This window comes from Anopheles stephensi, chromosome 2, assembly GCF_013141755.1.
Source record: "Anopheles stephensi strain Indian chromosome 2, UCI_ANSTEP_V1.0, whole genome shotgun sequence".
Lineage (NCBI taxonomy): Eukaryota > Metazoa > Arthropoda > Insecta > Diptera > Culicidae > Anopheles > Anopheles stephensi.
In genome coordinates this window covers 867,446-892,710 of record NC_050202.1, presented here as the reverse complement: position 1 = coordinate 892,710, position 25,265 = coordinate 867,446, and the positions used below count along the sequence as shown (strand labels likewise).

The 25,265-nt window shown below is 45.3% G+C and overlaps 2 protein-coding genes across 11 annotated transcripts in view; one reads left to right on the top strand and one right to left on the bottom strand.

The window, feature by feature from the left end:
* LOC118504734 (beta-1-syntrophin) overlaps positions 1 to 16,699 on the top strand; it is a 96,649-nt gene extending 79,950 nt beyond the window's left edge. For all 7 annotated transcript variants that reach the window (XM_036039603.1, XM_036039606.1, XM_036039602.1 and 4 more), the window contains 6 exons: positions 2,257 to 2,474; positions 3,681 to 3,763; positions 9,902 to 10,019; positions 10,195 to 10,368; positions 11,988 to 12,167; positions 12,281 to 16,699. In XM_036039603.1, coding sequence (XP_035895496.1) covers positions 2,257 to 2,474; positions 3,681 to 3,763; positions 9,902 to 10,019; positions 10,195 to 10,368; positions 11,988 to 12,167; positions 12,281 to 12,364 — 857 coding nt within the window. In that variant the 3' untranslated portion in view covers positions 12,365 to 16,699. The remainder of the gene's footprint in view (positions 1 to 2,256; positions 2,475 to 3,680; positions 3,764 to 9,901; positions 10,020 to 10,194; positions 10,369 to 11,987; positions 12,168 to 12,280) is intronic.
* The window catches only part of LOC118504732 (1-phosphatidylinositol 3-phosphate 5-kinase-like), a 110,952-nt gene extending 89,970 nt beyond the window's left edge, over positions 1 to 20,982 (bottom strand). For 2 of the 4 annotated variants that reach the window (XM_036039594.1, XM_036039595.1), the window contains exon 1: positions 19,983 to 20,982. The gene's annotated coding sequence lies outside the window, so the exon portion shown is untranslated. The remainder of the gene's footprint in view (positions 1 to 19,982) is intronic. The other 2 variants (XM_036039597.1, XM_036039598.1) reach the window with 2 other exon arrangements.
* Positions 20,983 to 25,265: the final 4,283 nt, after the last annotated feature.

The window sequence follows — 25,265 nt, the reverse complement described above, 5'->3', positions numbered from 1 at the left end:
CTGGGAATCTCTAAACAATCATCCAAAACTATACGCTTCGGGTTCGGTTGCATCAACGAAACGATGCCACACGGATATGATATCTCGATTATTGGCGCTGTCCTGTGCACAATTTATGTCGCACCCGTTCACATGCCTGCGCCAACTTTTGCCGATAAAAACCCATACTTTAGCACACGAATTGAACGTCAAATGTATGTGCACCCACACTCTCCCCGGCGCGGTAAAACATCCAATATTATGAACCATTTGCGTCAACACCCCTGATAAGACGCGTGCAAGATGTTGTTTAGGGAGCGTGGAAAAGAATCGTCAGCATGACCGGTTTTATTTTCGCAACAAAAGCGCGGCCATTGCCGGAAAAGGTATTTCTAAAACAAATGCAGAAGAAAATAAGCGTTTCCTTTTCACGCGCACACACACACACACACATTCTGCCGCAAACTAACCCCTGCAGCGTTCGAGCTAACTGCCAATCAAAGAGCGTCCCCGAGCGGGCGCATAAATAACACGATGTTGAGATTTTATCTGCCTCTTATTCAACAGCCTGATACCACACAACAGCAACTAACAACCAGAGCCAGGGTGTGTGTGTGTGTGTGTTCGTTCGTGACCGTTCGTGACGCTAAAATCGTGGTTAAATTTATTGCAAATCGAATTTTCCTTCTAAAAAGCAGAGTAACATGTTTGTCCTCGCTTGCCTTGGTACGAAAGGATTTTGCGTGTGAAGGGCAACAAATTTTCTTATCTTAAACGGTCCCGTCTAGGCTCTCGGCGCAGTGCGAGCAGCGGAGGGCACAAAGGATTTATTGTTCGTTGGGGTGACAGAGAGAGAGAGAGAGACCAACTTTACATTTATGCTCATTTGAGGCGGATTTTGGTTCGAGGACCTTGAGAGGGTTGAACATTTTTGGGACAGAAATGATCGAGCGCTTGAACGAGGTCAGTGGAGTATGAGGTCAGCCGGCGAGAACAGGCATGACAATTGGTATTAAAACGGGATTTGGGTTAAGATTGTTGAAGGTTTGCCAGAGATGATGGGCCGTTCTGATATTGCTTAGTGTTCCATCAAATAATGATTCAATAATAGCTGGCCCCTTTTTTGCAACAATATTTCTGTCCTGTTAGCCCTGTAATTCTAGCTCGAAAACTCGGAACTCACGTGAACTTACAATGCTTTTGCATCCCATTACATCGTGTCATCGTGTCACAGTAGTTTCACACATCCTATCCTGACCTATCTTGACAGGCAGCTCCAGCGGGACCTGCTCATGCTCACTTTTTATCCTCCAATGCTCCACCTTCTTCCCGCGAATAAGGTTAATTACATTCCACGTGCATGCTAATATAATGTGCATCCACCTCGATGTGCTGGTTCAGGGACAGCACACATAAAGCTTGGCCGGGGATCGAAACGGTTCATTTAACCGGACGGTCACCTTGAGTTGTGATTGCCTTGTCTGCAGGCGTGTGTATGTGTGTTTGTGGGTGGGAATTCCGTTCCGGAGAAATACACCGATGAGATCGGGCGCGCCCAGGAGATGGTAATTTCATTATCCTTCCTCTAATTAGAGCGCGTTTCATTTTACTTTCATGACAATTTAATTTGATCTTGCACCATAATGAAGTCACACTGACACCTTCATCCACTGCTAATGCGGGATGCGGTGCGGGAAGAGCGGAGCATAGAGAGGAAATTATTTTTCCCAACCGACCACTCGGGGAACGGACAGTTATCCCCGGTATCAACTGTAACACAAATTTTCCTTATAAGTACCGCGCTCTTGGAAAACAGCAATTAATTAATTCACTTTACTGGCAAGAGCTTTGCAACACATTCCGCGTAATGACAGTTGAGCCATTTCGTCCTTGTTCTGAAAAAGGCCGTTGCGATTATGCCTGGTTTCTAGGACCCAATGGTTAGTTCTTAGGCTTATAATCAAATTACTCATTTTTCCTCCTGTTTGGTGGTCGAAGCCTTCAACTTGAGCTCTAGTCCTCCTCTTTGTAGTTACTGTTCACGCGAGTTCTGTAATTCTGCTTTGAAGAACGGCACGAGTTCTTGTGGTACAATCTCCTGGCAAATTAATTCTCTCCACATCAACTCCCCAATAAAACTATTCCTCCCTGTGATTGCTGTCCGTGTGTTGTTTAAACACTTCCTTATCCCGGGCAGCTGATTGGCCCAATTTTTTGTTCACTGTTTTACCAATCTTTATTCAACTCTTTGCCTTCCTTCCTTTCTGCTCGTTATAGAAAATCGCTGCATAGAGCTCCACTCACCGGATGGCATCCATTCGTGCATCTTGCGAGCGATGGATCCCCAGGAAGCGACCACATGGTTTAACGCGCTGCACTCCGCCATCGGCAAGAGCACTCAGAAGGCGCTGCTGGATGCGAACCGGGCACTGGTATCGATCATCGGCGAGCTAAAGCACATCGGTTGGTTGAGTCGGCGGAGTGGTGGTGAGCAGGTGAGTACCCTCGCCCGTACGATCACGGAAACACACACCCGTGCACGGAAGCGTTGAGCGAAGTGGTGTCTCACTGTGGCGCCTGGTGGGTAGGCTATCCCGTGCTACACTTGCAGCTGGCGATGCAACGCCATTATTGGTTCGAGCTGTCGAAGATGTTTCGCTTGCTGTGTTCGCTTCATAGTCCGATTGTTTGTTTCGCTACTAGACTTCGAGCGAGCGTATTCCTTGCTACCAGAACATGGCGAACGATAACGGCAAAGCAAACCGACAAACCGTTGTTGCTCCCCCCGAAAAAAAACCTCATCAGGGCCGCCAGCGAGCGTTTGCATGACAGCTGGCTGGAAAGTTTAATTATGCTGCCCGGGTTTAATTGGACACCCGTTGCACGGTGTGAAAGTGCAGCTTCGTGGTGCTTCTTTTATTTTATTTCTGTTTTGTTTTGCCGGTCCGTTGGCCGCAGGTTAGACAGAAGCAAAAGTTGCCTAATTAAATGGTACCGCTTTTGGGGCGTCATCGCGTAGTTCTTGCTGTGGACGCAAGCAGTGTCTAATTGAGCATCATTGGTTGGTCAGTTTATAGAGCAGTGCATTTATCATCGTGTGCCATCGAATTTCAAATCATTCCCGGAGAGATTCCAACTCTATCCCAAAATACTGTGGAACAGATCTAATTTCTTACGTCTCAAGTTATCTCGCCTTGCCACATTTCAAACGAAACTGTCGTTCATTATCGGCTCCATTGACTGTGATGTCCGCTGCCATCAGCTCGGAATGTGCACCATTTGCACTTCGACTTCGATTACGGGCGAGTTCAAGCTTTACTCGCCACAGAAAATCTAACCCGTCGCACACACACACACATACATCCACAAAGTGCAGTATAAAAGAAAATGCTTCAAAAAAGCAGTGCCATCAACCACAATTGTGTACACCAATCAACAAACCAAGGACTTTTTTTAGGGACAGGGAGATATCCTCGGTAGACAGGGGAGGGCAATGGAAGGGTTTACCCCGATGCCAGGTTCCGTTGCCGCAAGACGTTCGGTCTTGGCTGCGGTCGGACCTGGGTGTGGAAACTCATCAACTTTTATCTCTGCCCTTTATTCGACCATCGTTCCGAGCAAAGTTTTCATTTCGTTCTGTTTTATTTTTTCCTGTTCTCTTCTTATATGCTCGTTTTGCTCACTTTTTTTTCCTTCCACAGAATGGACGCTCCAGCTCGGAAAGCTCCGACGAACTGGACAAATGGCAATCGATTTTCGTTGCAGTAACCGATCGAGAGCTGCGGTAAGTAAAGACCATCACACACCATCACCTACTGCTGCTGCTACTACCTCTACGGAGGATATGCTTGCCAGAACGGTTTGTCTTCGGGATTTTATGTTTGTCTATCTTGGCCCTTCCCGTTCTCAAACCCTTCCTCTTCTTGTGGTTTGTTCGGAGGGCTGCCCGCAGAATGGAAAGTAAATTGAAACTGGAGTAAGAGCGAGAAAAAAGAGCTTTCAGTGTCCTTTAGGGGGAAAGTTTTCCACCTACTCACCAGTTTACTAGGGATCTCGGATTTTCTTCAATTCTTTTCCTCCATAATGCTCGTATTACTGAACCGTAGGGGAACAAATAAAACATATCCATCCTATGAACAGAGGGGTAGAACAACTCGTCTCGTTTTACGCTTACTCTCTTGCGTTTCCTACATAAGGATCCACCGTAAGTCGGAGATACATCTTAAATATGGCAAAGCCATTCACTAATACTTCCACATCCGGCTACCTCCCGTGGAGATAATGTCCAGATGATTGTTTTTGGTTATATCTGGTTTCTTGTGCCCCTATTCTCAAACATCACTTTAATCTTTAAGACTGGAAGACGTTGCTAGGTCGTAAGCGAGCGCCAGATTTGTCAGCTTTCGTGTGGACATTTTTAGTTCCTTCAAGAGCGTAGGAGAATGCATTCCAAAATATGTTAGTGTTCCATTTCCAAATCTATCAATTAAATTATACCTGCAGTTCCTAAGTTCGCACCGCAGCCAACAACATGCTACTCACTGTGCAAACCAAAATTTACCATCGCTGCCAGGTTTAATGTTATGATAAGTAGCGGAAAGACTTGGCCCAACTTTTACCCTTCTTTGCCGCCATTCCAACCAGAAGCCCGTTCGCGTACGTTCTGACGAGGAAAACTTTGACCAAACACACATCGGTCGGAGCTCGGTTTAGACATTGAACCGATCCGAGACCTCCGGCCACGCTCCGTGACGGACGGAACAACGCATGATTCTAGAGCACCTAGAACTTCATGCCCAACGTTTGTTTGCGCGGTAGCTCCATTAAGAATCGTCCTGACGAAACCCCTACCAAACTGGACCAAAGACGTTTCTTCGCATGAAATCCGTTCCTGAGGATGTATGGCGCGCGCAAAGTCGCTCCAAAAGTCGATGATTCTTCGGACGCAGAACTTTGTCTGTCTGTCGCACACAAGTGAGGGCAAACTTTGCGTCAAGGGTACAGTGGGAGGCCACGGCAGAGGGAAGCACATTCAAAAAGTCACGAACACAAACTCCCGCGTACAAACGAATCAAGCACGGAAACTTCCGTACACACAAAACAACACATGTCTTGGCTCGTTTAGACACCCGTACCAGCCAGCTACAGCAAGTCGAGCCAGGTCGAGTTCCGGCTCCGGCTTATGGTGCGAAAGGTTGTTGTGCCGCTCGCGCCAAGGGTCGAACCCACTCACGCTCACTAGCCGTCGGCTAGGAATCGAGTTTTCGCCACGACTTTGGCCACGATTTCCCGAAACATTGATATGCGCTCGACGCGCAAAGACAAACTCGGTTCCTGTGCCGCTCACGTACCAACTTTTATCTAGCGCTTATCGCGCTTTTCATTCTCTGCACCCACCCACGGCGGCTGATATTTGCCGACCGGTCGAAACTCTCTCTCTGTGTACGATAAATTACGCATAAAATCTTGCGGTTAATAAATGTACGGGGACATGGCGAAATGTCTCGAGGGGTTGGTTGCTTGTAACGTTTGTAATTTTACAAATACCTTTTCCCGATTCGCGTCCCCGCTTGCTTCGGCACACAACAAACTGGATGCAATGAAGCGAATTCCGGAAAGGGAGGTTTGAAGGAAGTAGTGCTTCCAAACACCTTGGACAACCCTCCGACTGTTGTCGTCAACTTTCTCTAGCTTTCGTGCATTACCGTGTGGCAGACGAACAGAGCATGGAAACTTTACACCCTATCCGACGTGTGGGTAAACCAGTGCGAAATCTAACCGGTTGTTGAGCACAGTTAAATTGCTGTCTTTTGGATGCTGAAGACGGGAAAGGATTTATGCCTAAGTAAATCTAATTACTCATTGCCGGCTCGAGGAAATCGGTTTCGCACGTTCGTATGTTCTCCAATGCCAACGATTCGTTTGGTAGTGAAACGATTCTTGAAGAATTTCTACCAATAAAAAAAATGTGACCTGATGTGAGTGTGAAATTATGCTCCTTTTGTCTCAGAGATTTACTACGAAATTTGATCTGAATCCGCCTACATGTATGCAATTTGTACAACATCTCGAAGGGCAACATTTTTACAACAGTTAACATTACCATTGTTCCCAAAATGAGAGTATGCATGTTTTTGACCACCTTCACTGTGGTAATGTTGCTTAGCTTTCTCGATCTCGTCCGCCTGACGGGGCCGGATTGCAGATCAGCGTTAACATTGTACGTTCGTTTCATTCGCTTGCCATCTTGATAACACCAGCGACCGGCGTCGTGGTTGCCAAGGATGAATTCGTAATTGTCCACAATGACCACACACCAGTAAAGCCAGCGAGCTGAGACGGCCGTATCTTCATTGCGAAGGACGAACGCACATCTCCCAAGCTCGAAACAGTCACGAACGAAGGTTCACTGTCAGCTTGATTAAGGAACCTCGGCATCAAGCATGTCCAAACTAATATCAATTCGTGGAATGTAGTTGGCACACCACGACATCAGTCAAATGGTGGGTCGCCCGGTACGTAGTCGTAAAAGATAATAGTGCTCTCGCCCTTTGCAGAAGCTACTCACATTGAAAGCTGGATGTCTGGAACCTGGGACTCCGAACGAGGAATGATTAATTTGATTTTCCTCCGCCCATTCCACGTCACAGTGCCCTACCCGGGAGGTGGAATGGAATGAACCGAAGCATTTCGAGTTGCATTGTTTCGGGGTTGCATCCTTCGAGTTGAATGGTTTTCTAATTGACAAACGAAATGGAACTTGTTTGATGCTAGCAGGTAGCGAAGAATGTCACAATCCTTCGAATTCCAAATTTCCGAACCATGCGCCGAAGTGGTTGAACAAGGTTCAATCCAATGTTTGATAATTAATATGCAATGATCTTCTAATAGGAAATGCTCCTGATGTGCAGTGAGCAGTTAATAGCTTCAATGTCTTGGTTGGAAAATGTTATTGAAGCTGTTTCAAAGATTCCTCAAAGTATATCGAAATTAAAGAGACTTTTAAATCATTAAACGTTGTTCTACAGAGGGGAATTAAGGACAAAAACTAGCTCCTTCACTTCCCTGATGAAATGTGGTCTGATTTTAATCAACGACCGGTTACATGAATCAAATCCACGCACCATCCTCTCTTCCACCTCCATGTGCGTCCCTAAAACCGGAAACGGGAAATTGTAATCGCCATCTACCGGGAAATTTCGGAGCACGCGAAAAACCACCTCCAATCAGGGCACATTTGCGTCTTGAGTTCTAAGTGGGAGTGGTTCAAGAAACCGGGTTCCTTCTTGTACCCCTGGATTTTGGGATTGGAAAGTTTGCCGTGCAAACGGTGCGATAAATTGCCATCCGAAAGGGCTCATGGAGCTGGATCCAAACCCCAACCACCGTACACAGACCTGTAGACAGCTTTCCCTCGACGCAACGGATTTGCCATCAAATCGAGGAAACGAGAAATGTTGGAAAATGGCATTCATCTATGACATCCTTCTTCGATCATTCTGAGAACGCCCGAAACGTATCCGGCTAAGGGATGAGAAGAAGCCCACGTCGGTTTTGCGACAAATAAATCCCGCACTCGCACCTTTAAACGGTCGCGATAATGAAGGTGTGCTCGCACCGAGTAAGGCAATGGAGGTGTGAATGAATAATCAAATATGTAAATATGCTTCCACTAAGGAGAACCCTACAAGGCTTCCCTCTTTTCGGTGGGGTTGTCACTTAAGCAAGGAAGCATACAAAAAAGCGGGAAAATCAATCTAGGATAAATCGAAAGTAAAAACCTTACCTGGGCAGAAATGGTAGGTTAATTGAAGGTGAAACAATCCCCGATTCTCAACGGCTCATCTTCCTTCTAATGAAGGTTTGAGGATCAAATCGAATTATTGATACAAGTTCTTTACCCATTTTAATCGATTAGCAAGAAAAGGGATGTTATTTAATTGTGCTTAGGATGATGACAAATTCCGATTTCGCAAATTTCTCCTCCAAGTCTTGATGATTACCTTTTAGATGGAAGCATTTTCTCTCTGTCCTTCTTCGAACAAAAAGATTTTTCAGTGCTTCTGAATGGTACTTAGCAAGTACCTAGCACATCATTCATGGCTCCGTCCTTAAAATGCAAATGTTCTTGTGCATCGCGCCATCTTCAATCATAAATCGCAACCTGACACTTCATCGTTCTCAAAATTCTATCATTCTTCATCGACTGTCCTCCTGAGATTACATTCATTGCATTTCGGACTTGCAAGAAGCACACTGGTGCACGAAGAATACGACAATTCGCCGAAGCCTGTACCTCTCTCTAGTAAGAGCTTAATTATCGTCGAAGAAAAGCGAACGCCCAAAAAAAAGCAACAAGGACATTCAAGGACCATCGCATCCGACAAGATGGCGTTGTTACCTCTCTCGACGCGAGATGAGAAACGTGGAAAGGAACATTTTTCAAGCATCCCTCACGCAAAAAAAAAATGCCTGAAATCCAAAAACAACAGCAAAAGTCCCTCTTTCTTGCCGGCGAATGCTTCCTTAATTACTGTCAACACAAGTATTTTGTTTTGTTTAAGTTTCGGATGACTTCTTTTATTTTGTGCCAACTCCTTTCGCTCCTTCTCGTCCAGTTAACTTCCGCTTCTTGGTGTTGCACTCGCTTGAGGACCAAAACTGTGCTTCGCTACATCGTGTGCACATTTGTACGCTTTCCGTGGAGCCATTTTCCTTTACTAATGTCTCGGCGATGCTACTTACACCGGGCGGTGTAAAGTGTAATGAGAATGCAATCCGAAGTGAAGCACTTTACGAAAAAGCAGTTTCAATGCCTCCGCGGAGGCGAACGTACAGTTGGGACATTTGCTGGGCAAATGTTGACCGTTTCATGCACTCTTGTACAACTCGGTGCTTGGACGAGGTGGCGATGGCCATTGCGCGCGTTGACTTTCATGTTCACCCGTATCTGTTTACCTTTCGTAAGTCACCTCGCCTGTTGCCAGCTTTCGACCCACGATGTCCAGCGAAAAGGGGAAACTTTTTTGCTGCTTCATTTGGTACATTTTTATCTCGCTTTTTATCGAGTACACGAGGTACGGTAACGAAAACCAGCTGCAGCAAACATAACATAAAGGAATCCGAAAGCGGAAGCACCGTACGATGAAAGGTCCTGTGGTCCTGTTTTTCAAAACGGATCTCCAACATCAAACCGGTTGCTGCCGCAGCATTTAACGTTCGTTGTTGCTCGCAACAGTCACCCTCTCCCATCTGTGCTTTGCGATTTTTTCGGGGTTTTTAATACAACATTTTCTTCGACGATGCCTTCGAGATGCCTTGTCTCGCCTCGTCCGGAGGTGGAAGAAGAGATCGGTACACGGGGTGGAATCTAATCTTGAAATAATTTCCCTCCACTTTCATTTTCTCGCATGCCCTCGAGGGCAAATTGAAATATTGCGAGTACTAAGCTCATTACGAAGCTAGCGAGGCCCTTTTTACTCTCTCTCTCTCTCTCTCACTCTCTTTCGCTCTATCGTTTCGTCCCTGTTTGTCGTTTTGCTTATCAAATGCTGTTCTTTTGTGTTTGGTTAGACATTGTGTCCAGTTCGGAGGAAGCAGGTATGTTGGTTTTGTTCTCCCATTGTTCTCTGGACTTTGTCTCGCAAATATCGTTGCGGAGATATCCCACTCATCCCTCCACTGTTGGGGTTCTTTTTTCTATTGCTATTTTCGTTTGTTTTTAATTTCTCGCCGAACACTTGCTAAAGCTAACGCCGAACAACAATGTTCGTTTGTGTCGCGTACAGTGTTCTGTGTTTGTTCCATTTATTATTCGCCATTTTAAACATATACACACACGCGCGCGCGCGCGCGACTGTTTAAAACCTTTGCTCCAACAACTGCTGAATGTTTCGTTTTCCATTGTTTCGTCCTGGCACAGTCTGTACGAAAGCGCACCCTGGTCGGTGGAAGCGTGGAGCAGACCGTTTGAAAGCTGTCCCCTGGTGGCCACTCGGTTAGCCGGCGCAGGCAACACATCAACCGTCGGTTCCAACTCGGTAAGTATACGCACGGGGGATTCCTTCCGCCGTGTCCGTAGAAAGCTTTCCTGGGCCCGTGTTTTTGTTATTCTTTTTTTATTATTTCTGTTCCCCCTTATATTGCTTTTGTTTGCTCATTTATATCGTTTCATTTGTTCCTCTTTCTGCTTGCTTTACTTTTTCCATTCTCTAGAGCACACACTCGAGCGTATTCTGCATCCGGTGCGGTACGACACGGGGCGTCGTTAGCCATTGGTTACGGTCGGAGACGAACCGGGACATGGCGGCGTGGGCCCGCGTTTTGGTGCAAGGCTGCCATAATGCCATCATCTGTCAGCGAGAGTTTTCCTTCCGTTGCCTATTTCAGGTGAGTACAAGTAACGAGAGCGTTAAAGCAGTTTCAAATACTGCTTGCGTCAACGTATTGCATACATTTAGGCGCAGTCTATGAAATTTAAAGATCCTGTACTAAAAACCGTTGAAATGAACATGGACATGTTTTATTACTTTTACGTTGAGGGCTGCAGTACTTTAAACACATCTTCCTTCGTTGCAGCCATTCAGCAGCTGATTTGATCCGATTTCCATCATTTCGAACGCTTCGATATCTGTTCGTTCTCATTTTACTGCCAAGACCTGCCGCTAAATCGGTAAACGAGTATTCAATGCAGCGCGCTCATGTTTCACACACCTTCCCATGGTGGTGGTACAGCTAATCGTTACATAAAGCGTGATCGATTTTGCTTTAATTCTTCGCTCTCGAGCCACCTTTGGGTAAGCAAGCTTGTGGCACGCTTCCAAGCTTTATCGGCCCACGGTTTAATTAAAATGCTCGCCTTCACGCAAAGCGACCCGTCGGTCGGTCGCTTGGTCGGTCGGTAACTACACAACAGCAGTAACTACACCTTAATCCCCAATGCCCTCAGCAATATCCAATCGAATGTGGGGTGAGCGAGAACGCGTGCCTCACCTCACGCGTAAAGCGCGTCGGGTAGAGCAGCTACGCCGAGTTTGTTGGCACAACTGACCGTGTTGCTTGTGCTCGCACGCGCTGCTTTATTGACACGAGCCACATTTAGATCGCCAATGTTTTGGGAACCACGGCTAACCACCACGGCCGCACCGGAATAGCGCGAACGCTACCGCCACCTGGACATTGAAGCAATCGACCATTTTTTGTTTTTGTTGCTTTAGCTTCAACATACTACGCCACAACCGTGCTCTGCGCTCCTGCTGCCTGGTAGTAGCTAATCGGCCGTTTCCGTTCTGCTCGGTTTGACGTTCTCTTCCGCACACTCTTGCTCTTTGTATTTATCTGTGAGTGTATGTGTGTGTGTGTATTTGCCAGAAAATGTAGGGAGAAGGTGCGTTGGAGTGTTGCGTTGCAATTTCCGCCAAGCGGGATTAAAATCCCGGAATCGAATTTCGCTCCAGAGCACGGTGGTGCCGCTTCGGTTATTAATTGGCAAACCGGGTGGGGAATGGTGCGAGGTTTCGATTGGCTTCCTTTACCTCACCCCTTAAGTAGCTCCACCTGACGACACCGACATTCTGCTACTACCTCGAGCACCGCCGGTTGGGAGATTTAAAAGGAGAATGCGTTTAAATCCCGCACTCTAACACTTTTGCTGGCGAGGTCCACGGGCGATAACTATTTTTAGAGCGACTGTTGTGGATGCAGATCGCGCCCCAGAACACGTGTACGTGTGTGCAAAGGATGCAGTCAATTTAGTGGAACCTCATCCCGGACCGGTTGGTCGGCGACTAAAGCGATTACATTGGGGGTGACAAAATACGACAGCTAATCGAACCAACAGTTAGAACTCGAGTTTGGAACCGTAGGGCGTAATTGCAACGGACGATGTTCGCTGCCTGATTGGAACTGTGGTTGAAAATGTCTCACAACACAACTTCAGTGATCTTTAAAATTAAGTGAATATTGGGCATGAAATATTCTGACGATCGGTTTCACCCTATCTCCTACAGGGACGTCCTTGTCAATTAATCGTACATCTGGACCGTGGATTTACGCTGCTAGACAGTGGTCTCGGACCCGCTTCGAAAGCCCTCTGGACGTTCCCGTTCGACAAGCTGAAAGGTTCGGCCGACGACGGTAACAAGCTGCTGTACCTCGACTTCTCCGGCACCGAGGACGGTGCGGAACTGGTAAGACATCCTGTCGCCCAGATTATTCCCATGTTTCGGATGTGTGAGCTGCCTCTGAAACATTTCGAATCTTGCCTCTTTTCACGCTTCCCCAACTGCTTCGCCATCACCAGGAACTGGACATGGAGTGCTGTCCCAAGCCGGTCGTATTCGTGCTCCACAACTGTCTGTCGGCGAAGGTACACTCGCTGGCATAAGCCCGTTCCCATCCAAGGAAGTGTGACACCGGTTTAGCTGCTTACCATTTTTACTGAGCTTCCTCGCACGAGTGCAGCAGGTACGACCGGTAGAGTATTTCTGCGGCTGTCATCATCATCATCGGTAGTGTGTGTGTGTGTGTGAGAACACAAAGCAGAAGCTCGTCCTTTTTGATGTAATCTGTAAATATGGTCACCCGATTCAGTCAGTCGCTCGCGCCCGAGCTCGCGTAAGGAGTTTTTCTCTGTATATGTCTATGTATGTTTGTGTGCGTGTGTATGTAGGTGCGTGCACGAGGACAACTTACGACTTGAGTCCTTACGAGTCCTCCGGCAGCAGGCAGCGCGGTTGCTCTGCATCCTCTTGTAAGCAGGATAGGCCATCCGAATCTTTTTCGTAAGCCGTAGTATAGTAGCATACCGAACAGATGGTTCGTTTGTTGTTTGTTTTGCATTCAGCGTAATGTTGAGTTTTGTTCTGTTTGTGCTAGTTTGTATTATAAATAATGTTTCAACCGGGATAAGTGCATCAGTGAGTTTCGCGTGTTAGAAGCGATAAGGATTAACGGTAGCTAAATCTTGCGGGGCGTGGCATAAGCAGAACGTACTTAGGAGAAAAGTGTTTCGTACCAGAAATCATCATAATCATCAAACTTTGTAGTGAGAGCTTGAAGCGATGAGATATAGCCAGGTTCATTCAAGCATGGAGCATCATCCATAACGATTACTGCAATTCTTTCTTATCAACATCTTCCTACCAGTAACCAAAACTCCGTATTATTAGTCATCCCTGCTAACCAGTATTTGACGTCATAGGAGAATTTGTCATCGCCATTTTAAGCATAAGCAGGTTTCAGTTTTTTTTCCCCAGCACGACACCTTCCCACGGAAGAGCTTATTTTTTCACGCCCACCAGCATTCCGTTGACATAATGAATCTGTTTGTACAATTTTAAGACTTTGATCGACGATGTCAATCTGCGGATGAAATTAACGTCACGCGAGCTCAAAGTCCCTTTCTGTGCCAACTTTTTCCACGTAGGCGCGCCTGTGCTCGCGTGTGTGTGGGTGTGAGTCGTTATACCTGTCAGAATGCGCTCGAGAAAATGGCACAGCTTGGTACGTTTCGTTCTACCGGCGACTGGCTGCGGTGACTTTTGTGCAACGAACGGCGGAAGCATCCAACTTTCGATCGCCTGTAGCATCGTGTCTTCTTCACCAGACAACATCGCTCTTTTCGGATGAGATTATCGATTTTAAGCAAAGGAAAACAAGCAGCAACAGAAACAGCGCCATTGATTGATGTATCGAAATTAGAAAACTTTCGCAAACAGCTCTTCACGCTCGAGGTGTGTTGTTAGGGCTAAGCGGTTTTGGGGATTTTTTGTCCATCTCCTTACCCACCAAGCTGCCACCAGCGAGTTCTTCAGAGGAAGCGGGAAAATGGAAAACTAATTTCCAAAAGCACCACGAGCATAAATGAAACATTTCCCGGAAACAGTATGATTTTCGTTGGTGGGATGCGTTTTTTTTTTTGTTGGGGTTCTTTGTCCTTCCGTCTGAGTTCTTCCAGCGTGCGGCCGATAATAACATCTCTTTACGAAAACCGTACTCCCTTTTTTCCATAATCTTGTTGAACAAAAAAAATCACAGAATGTTACCTTTTGCATTCTTGAGGATGTTTCATGTCATTTTTACCATTTACTTAGCAAGCTCTCGTACCGCTAGGTCCTTGAAGAATATTTAATTTAACGCAACGCAGCAAATGGTTTGTAGGGAAAACTTTTTCTTGGTCAGGATTTTGCCCTCATTTTACATTCCACTCTACAAACTCTACTCGAATAGTACAAGTTCAAAGCAAGTCACAGTTCTGCCCTGGATTCGCCCAAAGAAAAACCATCTACCGATTTCACGCTCATTACACAGAATATATTGAAAAACTGTTAAGTTGGATCCACAAAAAAAAATTTATTAAAATTACTCAAAGTTTCCATAACAGCAACCATCGTTATCTTCCGTCTTCCTAACCCGAATCCCCAAAACATATATTTCCTTTCTATGTCAGAAAAAGGAAAGGAAACCGTGCTAAATGAATTCAAAGCAATTTGCAACAAGGGTATGACAATGAAAGTTCCACAAAACTACCATCAAGCAATTGATAAGAGCTTCCCAAAAATGCGTGGGGTTAACACGAACGCGAAGCAATGCTAAGCAGAGACTGCATGAATTATAACTGAAGGAAAATCGAAGTGTTTCGAGCAACATATCTCGCGGGAAGGTAAACGATTAAACTATTACGAACCCTTGCAAGAAAAACAAGAAAGATGGGCGAGTATCAAGCCGAGAAATTGAAGATACAAACGAAAGGATCGGACGAAACGGCATGATGCATTGTTGAGTTTCTGTTTGTAGAATAATCGCTGCTGCTGCTCACTAGCGATGGTTCACTACTTGACCATTTTGGTTTCTTGTTAAGCCTAAGCCTTCTTCCCACGCTACGAATTGTCTGCCTACTCCTTTCTGTAAGGGATATGAGAGCATCCATCCATCATTGTAACGTGCGTCGGGAACATGTGTTACACCGGCATGGAGCCATCACACACAAGCATAATCCGACTACCTTGTCGTCCCAGAACCGTTTGTACGAACGGGCGAGAAAAACCCGTTTCCTCCTTATTCGGTTTCTCGCACGCACGAACCATGATGGATGGAAATCGGGGCGATCTTTGTAAAACGTTCGTAGAATCATATCAAATTACACATTCATATAGCATAATTTCTTGACTCGCAAGCGATCGAAGATGATATTAAAAGGATCACCGTTTTGCATCTAGGATAAACCAAGATTGATCTTTCCTAATCGAATCATCCTCTATCTGTAAATAAACTCTCTTTCTTACTCCTTACTTCTTCGCAAAAGCCACACACAAACGCTCGTCGTGAGTATCCCCGTTTGCCAAGCGAATGGGAAGTGCATCTGAGAGGACCGGTACCTTTACAACTAATGAATAATAAGTACACATACAAAGGGCAAAACAGGCCGCAGTTCCACTCAGTTGGGAGGAACTCGGCTGGTTCGTTGTGATGAACTTCTAGAATTCACCCACTGGGATTCTGTGTGTGTGAGTGTTTTTGTCTGGCTGTATGTGTGTGTGTGCGTATGTAAGTGTACATGAACTTTGTAGTGATATGTAGAGCAGAAAAGGAAACTGTACAACTCCTGACAGCAGTTGATAATAGTGCAAAAACCTCGGAGTTTTCCATCCCGTGCCGGACACAGTTCACACTATGTTGGCTGGGAGGAAAACGTCAGCCAAGTGAGAGGAGTAGGTCAAACCAAGGCTGAGGAATCTATAACCTAAAGATCAAAACACGTTGTACAACACACCATTTTACTGGTCAGCTGCGATGGAGAAGCAAGAAACCAAAGTTGTACTTTAAGCATGAATCCGAGCAAAGAGTTGTTCGAGCTCATCAGTCTGTCGGCCACACAACACAAAAAAGAAACAGGCAATGAAACATTTTCCGTTTTTCCTTCGCAAACTGTATGTTCCATGTTGGTGTAAACTCAGTGAAAGTGTAACATTTAGAGCAAATGGATGAGAGCCGAAGAGAAAAATTGGAAAATTCCAATGTACATCAATAATGGTCCTGTGTACTACGAGCGTACTAGGAAAATAACTACAGACAAGAAAACACATCTCAATGTTTCAACCCACTGGGTTCCAATGCAAGCCAAACTGAAAACAAGCGAAAGTTTGATGAAATATTTGGAGTTTTCCTTCATTCTCATTCGAGAAAATGTGTGTGGCGAAAAATGTTGTACGGACGGGAAATGTTGGGTACTTGCAAAAGGAAGGAAAAAATTACTTGATTTTGGAAAAAAAATCAACTCTTAAAGTGAAACTTGACACAAAAGATCCAACTCATTTGTAATCAAATTTGAAGCAATTAGAACAAAATGTATGAAGTAGCAACTGGAACAGACAAAAGATGGAATGAACAGGAAACAAATTCCAAATTGTAACGTGAATCACTTTTTTCTCTTTGAAATTAAAAACGAAAAACAAACACACAAGCAGCTCACTAACACCATACTAAGCATAACTACTAATAGTGTTTGGAGGGGGAAGACTGTGGAGTCTTGACGAATTTTGCGTACGTGTGCGGTGAGAAAAGCAGCAGAAAGCCGCACGGTAAAGTATTGTAACCGAGTGTGCGAGATAGGAAAAGCAGGAGAGGAAACAACAACAGCTACTAATCTTAACAAAAGTCAAAAGGACCGGCCTGAGAGTCCACCACGAAAAATCAAAAAATAAAACAAATTGTATCATAACTATTGCCTGGTTATCCTTCTTTGTGTATGTGTGTGTGTGTGTGTGTGTGTGTGTGTGTGTGTGTGTGTTACTGTTTTCCGAAAGAGTTGTAAAGAACGAACTGGTTAACGCCATATGTTCAGCAGGACGAACTTAATTCGCATTCCATATGGTTTTTTTTTTGTAACTTTACAGACAAACGTCACATTCCGGACATGATGGACACTTTTGCCAGCACGTGAATTCAATTTATGCCACATTAATAATTTCATATTTTATTGAATTAAATGCACCAATGAGCGTGTGGTGTGGCCGGTATTTTTTATCGCGCTTTCTATTACAGCGTCCCAGCACAAATCCCTCGTAGCATAATTTAATTATGGTTTAATGGTACCATTACAATGGTTGTGTAGCTGCAAGTGACAAAAAGCGATTGATCAGCGAACGTTGAACCGAGAGTAGATTAGCTAATGAGCAAATTACCCCGCGAACGCGTTTGATCGGAACGAATAATAGGGAGTAGCATTTTAGAGCCCAACGCGTCGCTTAATTGCAATGATGAAGCTTTAATTGTATGCTTGAGTCAATTGAATGTCAACCATAAACATGGCTTTTGTTACTAAAACCGCCATCGGCTGTCATGCATTGCGCCTGAATCCGTTCTGTTGATTTTGTGGCTTGAATTTACTGTGGCGCCTAAATGTATGCAATGTGCCTATTTTCACAGTCCACGCGGGTTTTGATGACTTTGTTGAAGCTTTTTCAACCCGACGAGTTCAATTCTTGGCGATAATTACCTCCCAAACACACATCTGCCTTCGATAAACATCACTTAATAGCCCACACTGTTCGCTCAACATTTCCCACGAGGAAGCGTTTCACGAGAAATGAATGTTAATAAGCATAAAGATGATTAGATCGACAATCTATTTCCTATCGGGAACGGTACTTGGTTGCAACCAACCTTCACCTTTATTGCTGCTGCCAAAAAACGAACCATTCTGAAAATTACACCGAAATCGCACGGGAAATCATCAAAACCTGTAGCGCCGGCACAGATTCACCGCCGGTTCACGATGATGATGAAACGGCGGGGAAACTTTTCCCAACCATCACCACCCAGAGACACCAGATGACAGTCACCCCCCCGGTCGATGCGACAACGTGATTAGGTGCTTTAAAAACGGATCGCAATCACCAAAAATGCTTCGGTAAGGCATTCACCCAACCAACTGCTGAAGGTCGATTTCATCGAAGTCTTGCTATTTCTTGGAAAAAATGAGCCATTTCGTATCGCCCCAAGAAAGGGCGTCCAAATACTGGGTGGGCTTATTTAGGGATGGCAGAGAAAAGCTCTACTACCGTTTTGGGAAGAGATTTGCCGTCCGTACCTTCTTGTGCGATGCTTCCGAATCGCTAGGCCATGATGGTTTGCAAGATTTCCAACAGCAAACTACAATTCCGCCCTGCCGACTTTGATGCGGATTAGTTTCTCCATGTCTCGATGGTTACGGGGATGATAAGTAAGGGGATCAAAGAGTCCGCCTCGGCGTGTTAGTTGGAAGGGAATACAATATACTTTTAGTGAGTGATTCAACCCTTCAGTTATCGCGATTCAATTCGGTTTCTCATTTCCATTTAGGATGAGCACTTGATCTACACCACCCCGATTGGTACCACCGCAATTCGCACCAGCGCTCGGCGTTATTTAATTCATGCAACTTTGTTGTTGCTGCTGCCGTTGCGCCGGGGTTGATTCTTGCCATGAAGGTGGAATATTATGCCACACCCTCTGCACTCTGCTATCGTTGAGCTTTTCGTGGTAGGGTGATTCGGCTTCCGCAAATCGATACATCGCTCGTTGCTCAATTGCATCCGGTGCTTCAGCTGATTGGATTTCCATTATCGACTACTATCGATGATGGCCAGCCGGAAGTGGATACGGAACGGGGCAGCCTAGAATCGGGAGCGAAAGGGCTCGGTTTCGGACAGACTAATACATCTCGTCGATGATCGAAGGGATTGGAATTGATGACCATACCGTTCCATAATCGAAAATTGACACCATTCTACTTCATCCTTTTCGTGCGCATTTATATCCAGTGCTTGAGCTTTACATCCGATGGCCTACATTATCCTACTTTCGCTCGTTTTTTGAGGACCATGCTTTGCTTCAACTTTAAATGAAGATAAAAATATCCCGGACCTCTCGAGCGTGTTTTTTGAGGGAAAAGAAAATACACACCCTTCCCATGCTGTAAGTAGCTGTAAAACATTTCTCGTTCCCGCGCTCCATACTATTCTGCTTCAGCGGTCCTCACCAACAGAAAAACCGATCTTTGAACTTTTTTGCCTCCAGAAGTAGCATCGCATCTGTTGGCACAGAAATTCTCCAAAAACCCACTGCAAGCAACATAATGCAAACACACACATCCATACACAAGTACACCTGTGTGCTGCTACACCAACCCATTCCGGAGCAGCTTACGGGAAGGCTCATTTGGCTCATCTCTTAGCCCGAAATGATTTATGCTGTTTTGAAGAGGACCAGCTCGTATGTTATGCTTTTCCTGTTTTTGCACGTTTTTGAGAGCAAGCTTTTCAATTATTCTTTTTAGGAGCTTTTTTTGTTTTTACCTCCTTTTTTCGCTACTCCCATGCCCGACTCCGGACTTCCGTGCACTGGAGCGCCATACAGCACGGCAAAAGCGACAGCATAAAACCCACCCACTCGGAGTGCACAACATACATAAAACGAATGCAAACAGAACCTTTTCTGCTAGCATCGGCCAGTACACACACACGCTCTCAGGGATACGTGAGTCCAGTTTTTCGTCGGTCAGTAATTAAACTTCCATTTTTCGCTTGCGAAATGCGTAGGTACCATCCCCGTTCGCCCCAGCCAGCTCATGGGGAGTTGGGTGATTTGTGCACCGTTTTGTACTTGCATTTTCCACCCAGTTCTTCCCTTCACCGGAGGAAAACGTGTCGCTTGTGCGTTCCGGTTCCTTTTGCGGCTCAATTTTTCATTCATTATTTATTTTTAATTACCATCAGTACCCGGTGATTTCCACGAATTTTGAAAAATTGTGCCACACAACAGCGCTCGCGAACATCGCGTCGAATCGTGGTTTTTTCGATAGGGTTTTTTGTACACAGACTCTCTTTTTCGTGCCCACTTTATCCTTGATATGAATTTGGAAATCATGGTTGAGGAACTACAGTTATGGCATTAGGCTAGATTTAAATGGGAATGTTTTGTTCAGTGCTCCAGAACAATATGGGAAAATAGGATTTACTTACCGTTGTTACCTCTTTAATCCGTATCGATATTTCGATTGATGAAAACCACTACACGGCTAGTCTGGATTAAAATCCCAACTAGACCGAGTCATCAAATACCTTACCGTTAACTTAACACAATGTTTCAGAGGACATAGAACAAGTGTCTCCATGTTTTTTCAATCTATGTGCACTTCGAGATATAACAGCAATGTTCTATCAAAACATCGAAACACTTGCTATATGAGCTGTGATGGCAATGCACATGGAGCCACAAACACTGAGACACATCGCGTTGTGGTTGGTCAGGTCGGTCGGCCACTGACTCACTGACCAATTGGGAAAATAAAGCATCAAGCACCTTTAAGATTTCACACACACAAACGAAACTCACAATATACGCACTAAGCCGGGCGAGCAAAATCACAGCGAAATGTAAATAAATAAATGCATCGGTCGAGCGAATCGGATCCAAATTGAATTAATTACGAACCACTGAAGCAATTGGTGAGCTGCCGGGGCTTTTGTAAAGGTACACTAAACGATTTCTCTCGTTTGGTTTTTTATGGCCGCGATCATACACGCCACAGAAAGGCATCATCAGATCCGCTCGTGGCAGTGGAAAGCTGAAAATCGCAAGCAGTAAAGCACCGGCCAGCCGGAATAACGACATCCGGGGCATTTCGGTAGATCACTTTTGATTAGCCACCAATTTACGACCGACGCATCGAAAGTTGCCGCCAAAATGGGAGAAGAGACAAACTAACACACACAACCAAACGCGCCCGAGTGCAAAAATGAGCTTTTCGCTTTCTTCTTACTAACAGTGTGGCTTGGGACGAGATAATTTGGGGACTTTACGCAATTACCACTGCTTGAAGCTTCATCATTTTTCACACACTATACACACAAAGCTTTAACCTCACGAAACTAAGTGTTTTTAAACTGAATTTCTTCACAATTTATTGCAATATCACATTTTATACGGAGGCACAAAGAAAAGACACTTCACTTTCGGACGCACTAACCAGAATGATCGATCGCGCTCTCTCGAATGACAGTTCTCGATCATTCTCAGTGACAGATGACAATCTTCTCTCTCGCTTTCTACCAAGTGGATATGGCGGTCTCTTATCAGCATGAGAAGTACGTGACTCGCTCGATGCGTAGCTCACAGCTCTTTGTTTATCTAACGAGCCTTGGAAGGTGGTCTAAACCATCATCTTATTCTAGAAACTTACTCACTTACTTCTAAGGCGCTACAATCGTGGGCCTATCCTTCCAGTTTTTCTGGAGCATTTTCTCTACAATTCCAACTCGATTTGAGCCATCCACGTCTCCTCAGAACACTTGCAGTATATTGAGACTTGCTTTAGAACAGTACCTAGGTTCATAGCAACAAACACAGGAACCATGCGATCTTCTGTCAGGTTTACTCCCGCCATTCAGCGCCATCTATTGATGGGACGACGAAACAGCAACATCCTTTTAATAGCTCTAGTTCAACTCGAACAAAGATTTTCCAATACTTATACCACGTAACGAAACGTGACTCATCTTTATAATCACAACTGAAAGGGAAACGATCAAACTTGTATTATTCTCCGCATTTTTAAGGCTGCTTCTTGCATTCTTCTTCCGTGTCGTGCAAGGGCCATATTTACCCCAAACACGAAAAGCACACATGTTAACCGATGAAACTGCGTACACCAGCCTACCACCCCGAATGACTCCGATCAGCACGACATCCCACTTGTCAAAGTTTACAAACAGCGGATGTGAACAAACGGCAAATTCTGCGCCTCTGTCGCCCGCCTCAGTTCTTCGGCACGGAAGGCGTTTTATGAATGTTTTATCATTATTTAATTTATTCAATGATTAATGTATCGGCAGATGATGCCAATATTGTGCGTTCGAGCTCTGGTTAATGTGTACCTTCGGTTGGTTGGCGGTGCGAATGAAGGAAAATAGGAGCACACAAATGAAAACCAGCCATACTCCCCAAGCAGTAGATAATATGCGACGAATATTCGGTAGGCGCGTTGCGTGTAGCAACATTTTCCCATGTTTTCCCATTCAACCATACCGAACGCGGTCGTGGTGGGTGATATATTTTATTTTGATTTTTACTGAGCTGCGGCTGCAATATTTTACTGTACATTGGAAAAAAAACGATGCAAGCGAGACTCGAGCAGTGGAGAGGCAAAAGGGCTGTGATTAAACAACCGGGCCTTTAACGGGGAAAACAAATCATGTGATGTGCGAAAATTGGCTATGATTTCGTAATGCTTGCTCGCGAAGCAAACGGGCACAATATAATGAATGAATTCCAACGGATCAAATGAAGCTTTAGTAGTTCCGTTTTAATGGGAGGTTCGCGGATCAGCTAAGTGTTGGCGCGTGGGTGAGTCCGTTTCCGAAAAAAGATTTTCTCCAAGAAAAGCGTCACTGATAAGTGTGATGAAATATTGCTTATTCTACTCGCAGCAAGTGCTAAGGTTTCGCTTCCAGACAAGCGCCGCCATACGACGTATGACATACGACCACCATCAATTCCTGTAAACTCATCTCACCTTGCCAGATTCATCGCTCTTCATTCCGAATAATCAACGATAAATGCTTGGCACAAAAACCACCCGAGTCGAGGGCAATGTACTTTGTGCCTTTGTTCTAGAGCATACTTTAGCCCCCTTCTGCAAACCCGGAGCACCAGCATTAGAGCAGATTTTAAAGGTTCTCCAGCTCCAAGTTCCGTCGCGAAGAAAGCGCATTCCGCGTGAACCGAACGGACTCACAGAAAGCACAGGAAAAGAAGATACAATGGCGCACACACCAACAAAAAGAGATTCTACCGCTGAAGCTGCACTGCGTCAATGGAGCATCATCGACACCTCCATTATCATCAGCAACGATGATACGCGGGGCATCATCGTCGTCAGTAGTTCGCGTGAGGCAAGCTGCAAGAGAAAAATGCAAGTGCTAAATTGCGCACACCAAGCTGCACGGAAAAGCGCGCAAAAACAAACACCGCAATTCATCAACCTGCCCTGGGAATAAATAATATCGCATTTAAATGAAGTAATGAAAAATTAAGAAACGGTAGGACATGGAGCACTGCTGGAACGTTGAAGGATGCTGGCAAGTTCGCTGAAGATCGCTGGAAAGTAAAAGCGCTTCTGCAGGAACGAGCAAGAGCGTGAAAGACCTCCAGCAAATGAAGAGGTGAAAGTTTATGGTCTTTACCATTTAAATTTGAATATCAACAGTTTGATGTATCAGAAGCTCTCCGTCTTTGTTTCACAGCAATCTCGATCAAGTTTAAGACAAACACCAAACTCTAAGGTACAGACACAACGCAGCCAGTGCGAAGACAAGTAAATGGCACGTAGCATGTAGCAGCGTTGGTGTTAACTGTGGGCAATAATCAGCCTTTTGCACAGATAATGCATTCACTTTTAAAAGCTACACCTCCACGCCAAGGTGCGAACCTTAGAGCCCTGGCTAAGCAAACACTCATCAATCACAAGGAATGTCTGAGAGCCAAAGTGCCGTTACCGTCGCTTAACCTACACAATCGCCTCTGGAAGTACCTGTGCTGCTGCCGGTGAGCGATGACTGCCATTTCTCAACCGTCGGCACGGACTCCTTGCTTAGGAACAATATCGCGAAGAGTGTCAAACTTCCTTCAATCAGAAGATTGCTGTATTACAGCGTTGGCAATGGATTGTATAACGCCATCAAATACCATTAAATAAATAAAAACAAATAAACATCCGACCACCGTACATTCTTGTACAGCGATAAACCTTCACACTAAACAGAACCCTTGAAACGATCCGTCCCGTTGCCCGTTTTCTTGGTGGTGGAAAGTAGTTCCCTTTCTTTGGCTCTGGCCACTCCAAACCTAACCACAAACACAGCTGACTAACAACCCACACAAAAAGCGAACACACAAGCGCATCGATTACAACGTTCTTACCGAGCGAAGAAGGCGAGGAATTTTCATTCCCTTACGAAAGGATTGCTAGTAAAACATTCCTTTCGAAACGGGCCACCACTCGCGCGGTTTCGCGGTCGGGCGACGCCGATCGTTTCCAGCTTCGGAAGGGACGGAAAACCCACCCAATACACCCGGATGCCAATACACCGTCCAAAAACCCGGCTGTACTGCTTGCTGCGTCTTTGCCCAGTACAATTTCGCGGATGCAGTTGCAACCGCATCTCTTTTTACCGGAAAATGGGATAAAGCTCCCTAACCACCTTTGGATTGCCTCTTCTCTCGCAATGGATGACAAATGACATGAGTTATTTTGTTCCAACTTTTAACCACATACAGTTTTTCTTGGGCGAACTGTTATTGTACCAGGGAGCTATAATTTTTAAAGGGGGTTACAGTAGCTAGTTTTTATTTATTTCGTGTTCCACTTTTTGCTGAGTGGCGATAACTGTTTACAATATTTTTTCACTGTTGCTTTACTTATTTATTACAACTATATGAGCCTTGAAGAATTTCTCCTTCATCTCACAAGATCCAAGAAAGACAGTGGCTTGGAAACTTGATTTAAAGCTTCTCTCCTCCATCGTCCAGGCTTATCACTGTGGTACCATTTTAAGCTAATTTTCACATCTCCGTCTCCGCGATGGAAAACAGCAGGAAAACTCCTGCACAGCTTGTCGCTGGACAAAGTGATTTATTTAAGCTGCGTATGAGCTCGTCTGGTCGGAAAATTGATTTAACAATAATACGCATCTTAGCTTCTTTTCCTGCGAATAAGCCTCCTCCAACTACCAGCTCCTTGAGACCAACTCAAAATCAGGTTTATATTACCCCCCATTCCACTCGACTGCCATCCCAAGCTCACCAAACGCACAAGACGAGACAAATGTATTTATGTGAAGCGGAAAAAAAAACTTCTCACCGGAATAGGCACGGGGTCGTGTCGTGCTCCGGCTGTTCCCTCAGGCTTTCGAACCAACCGTGGCCTCTAATGCCTCCACAGATACGATGGACGGCTAGCGAGCGGACTGTGCTGAGGCCTGGAACTACGGAGCACCCAACTCTCCGGAGACTCGCCGAGTTCCAGTTTCATCGCAAACAACAGCCATTATTGGCACAGATTGCTCGTTACGTTCCGCCACAGTTCGAAGCTTCGGAATGGACCACTTTTCCACCATTTTCCTGCCCATTCTGTCCCGTTCACACTTAAACGCTAGCAATACGGGGGCATCGTTTCACCCTTGGGCAAGCTATTTCGCTTCGGCCTAAGCGCTGGAGCTAACGAACCAGAGCTATGAGGATGAACG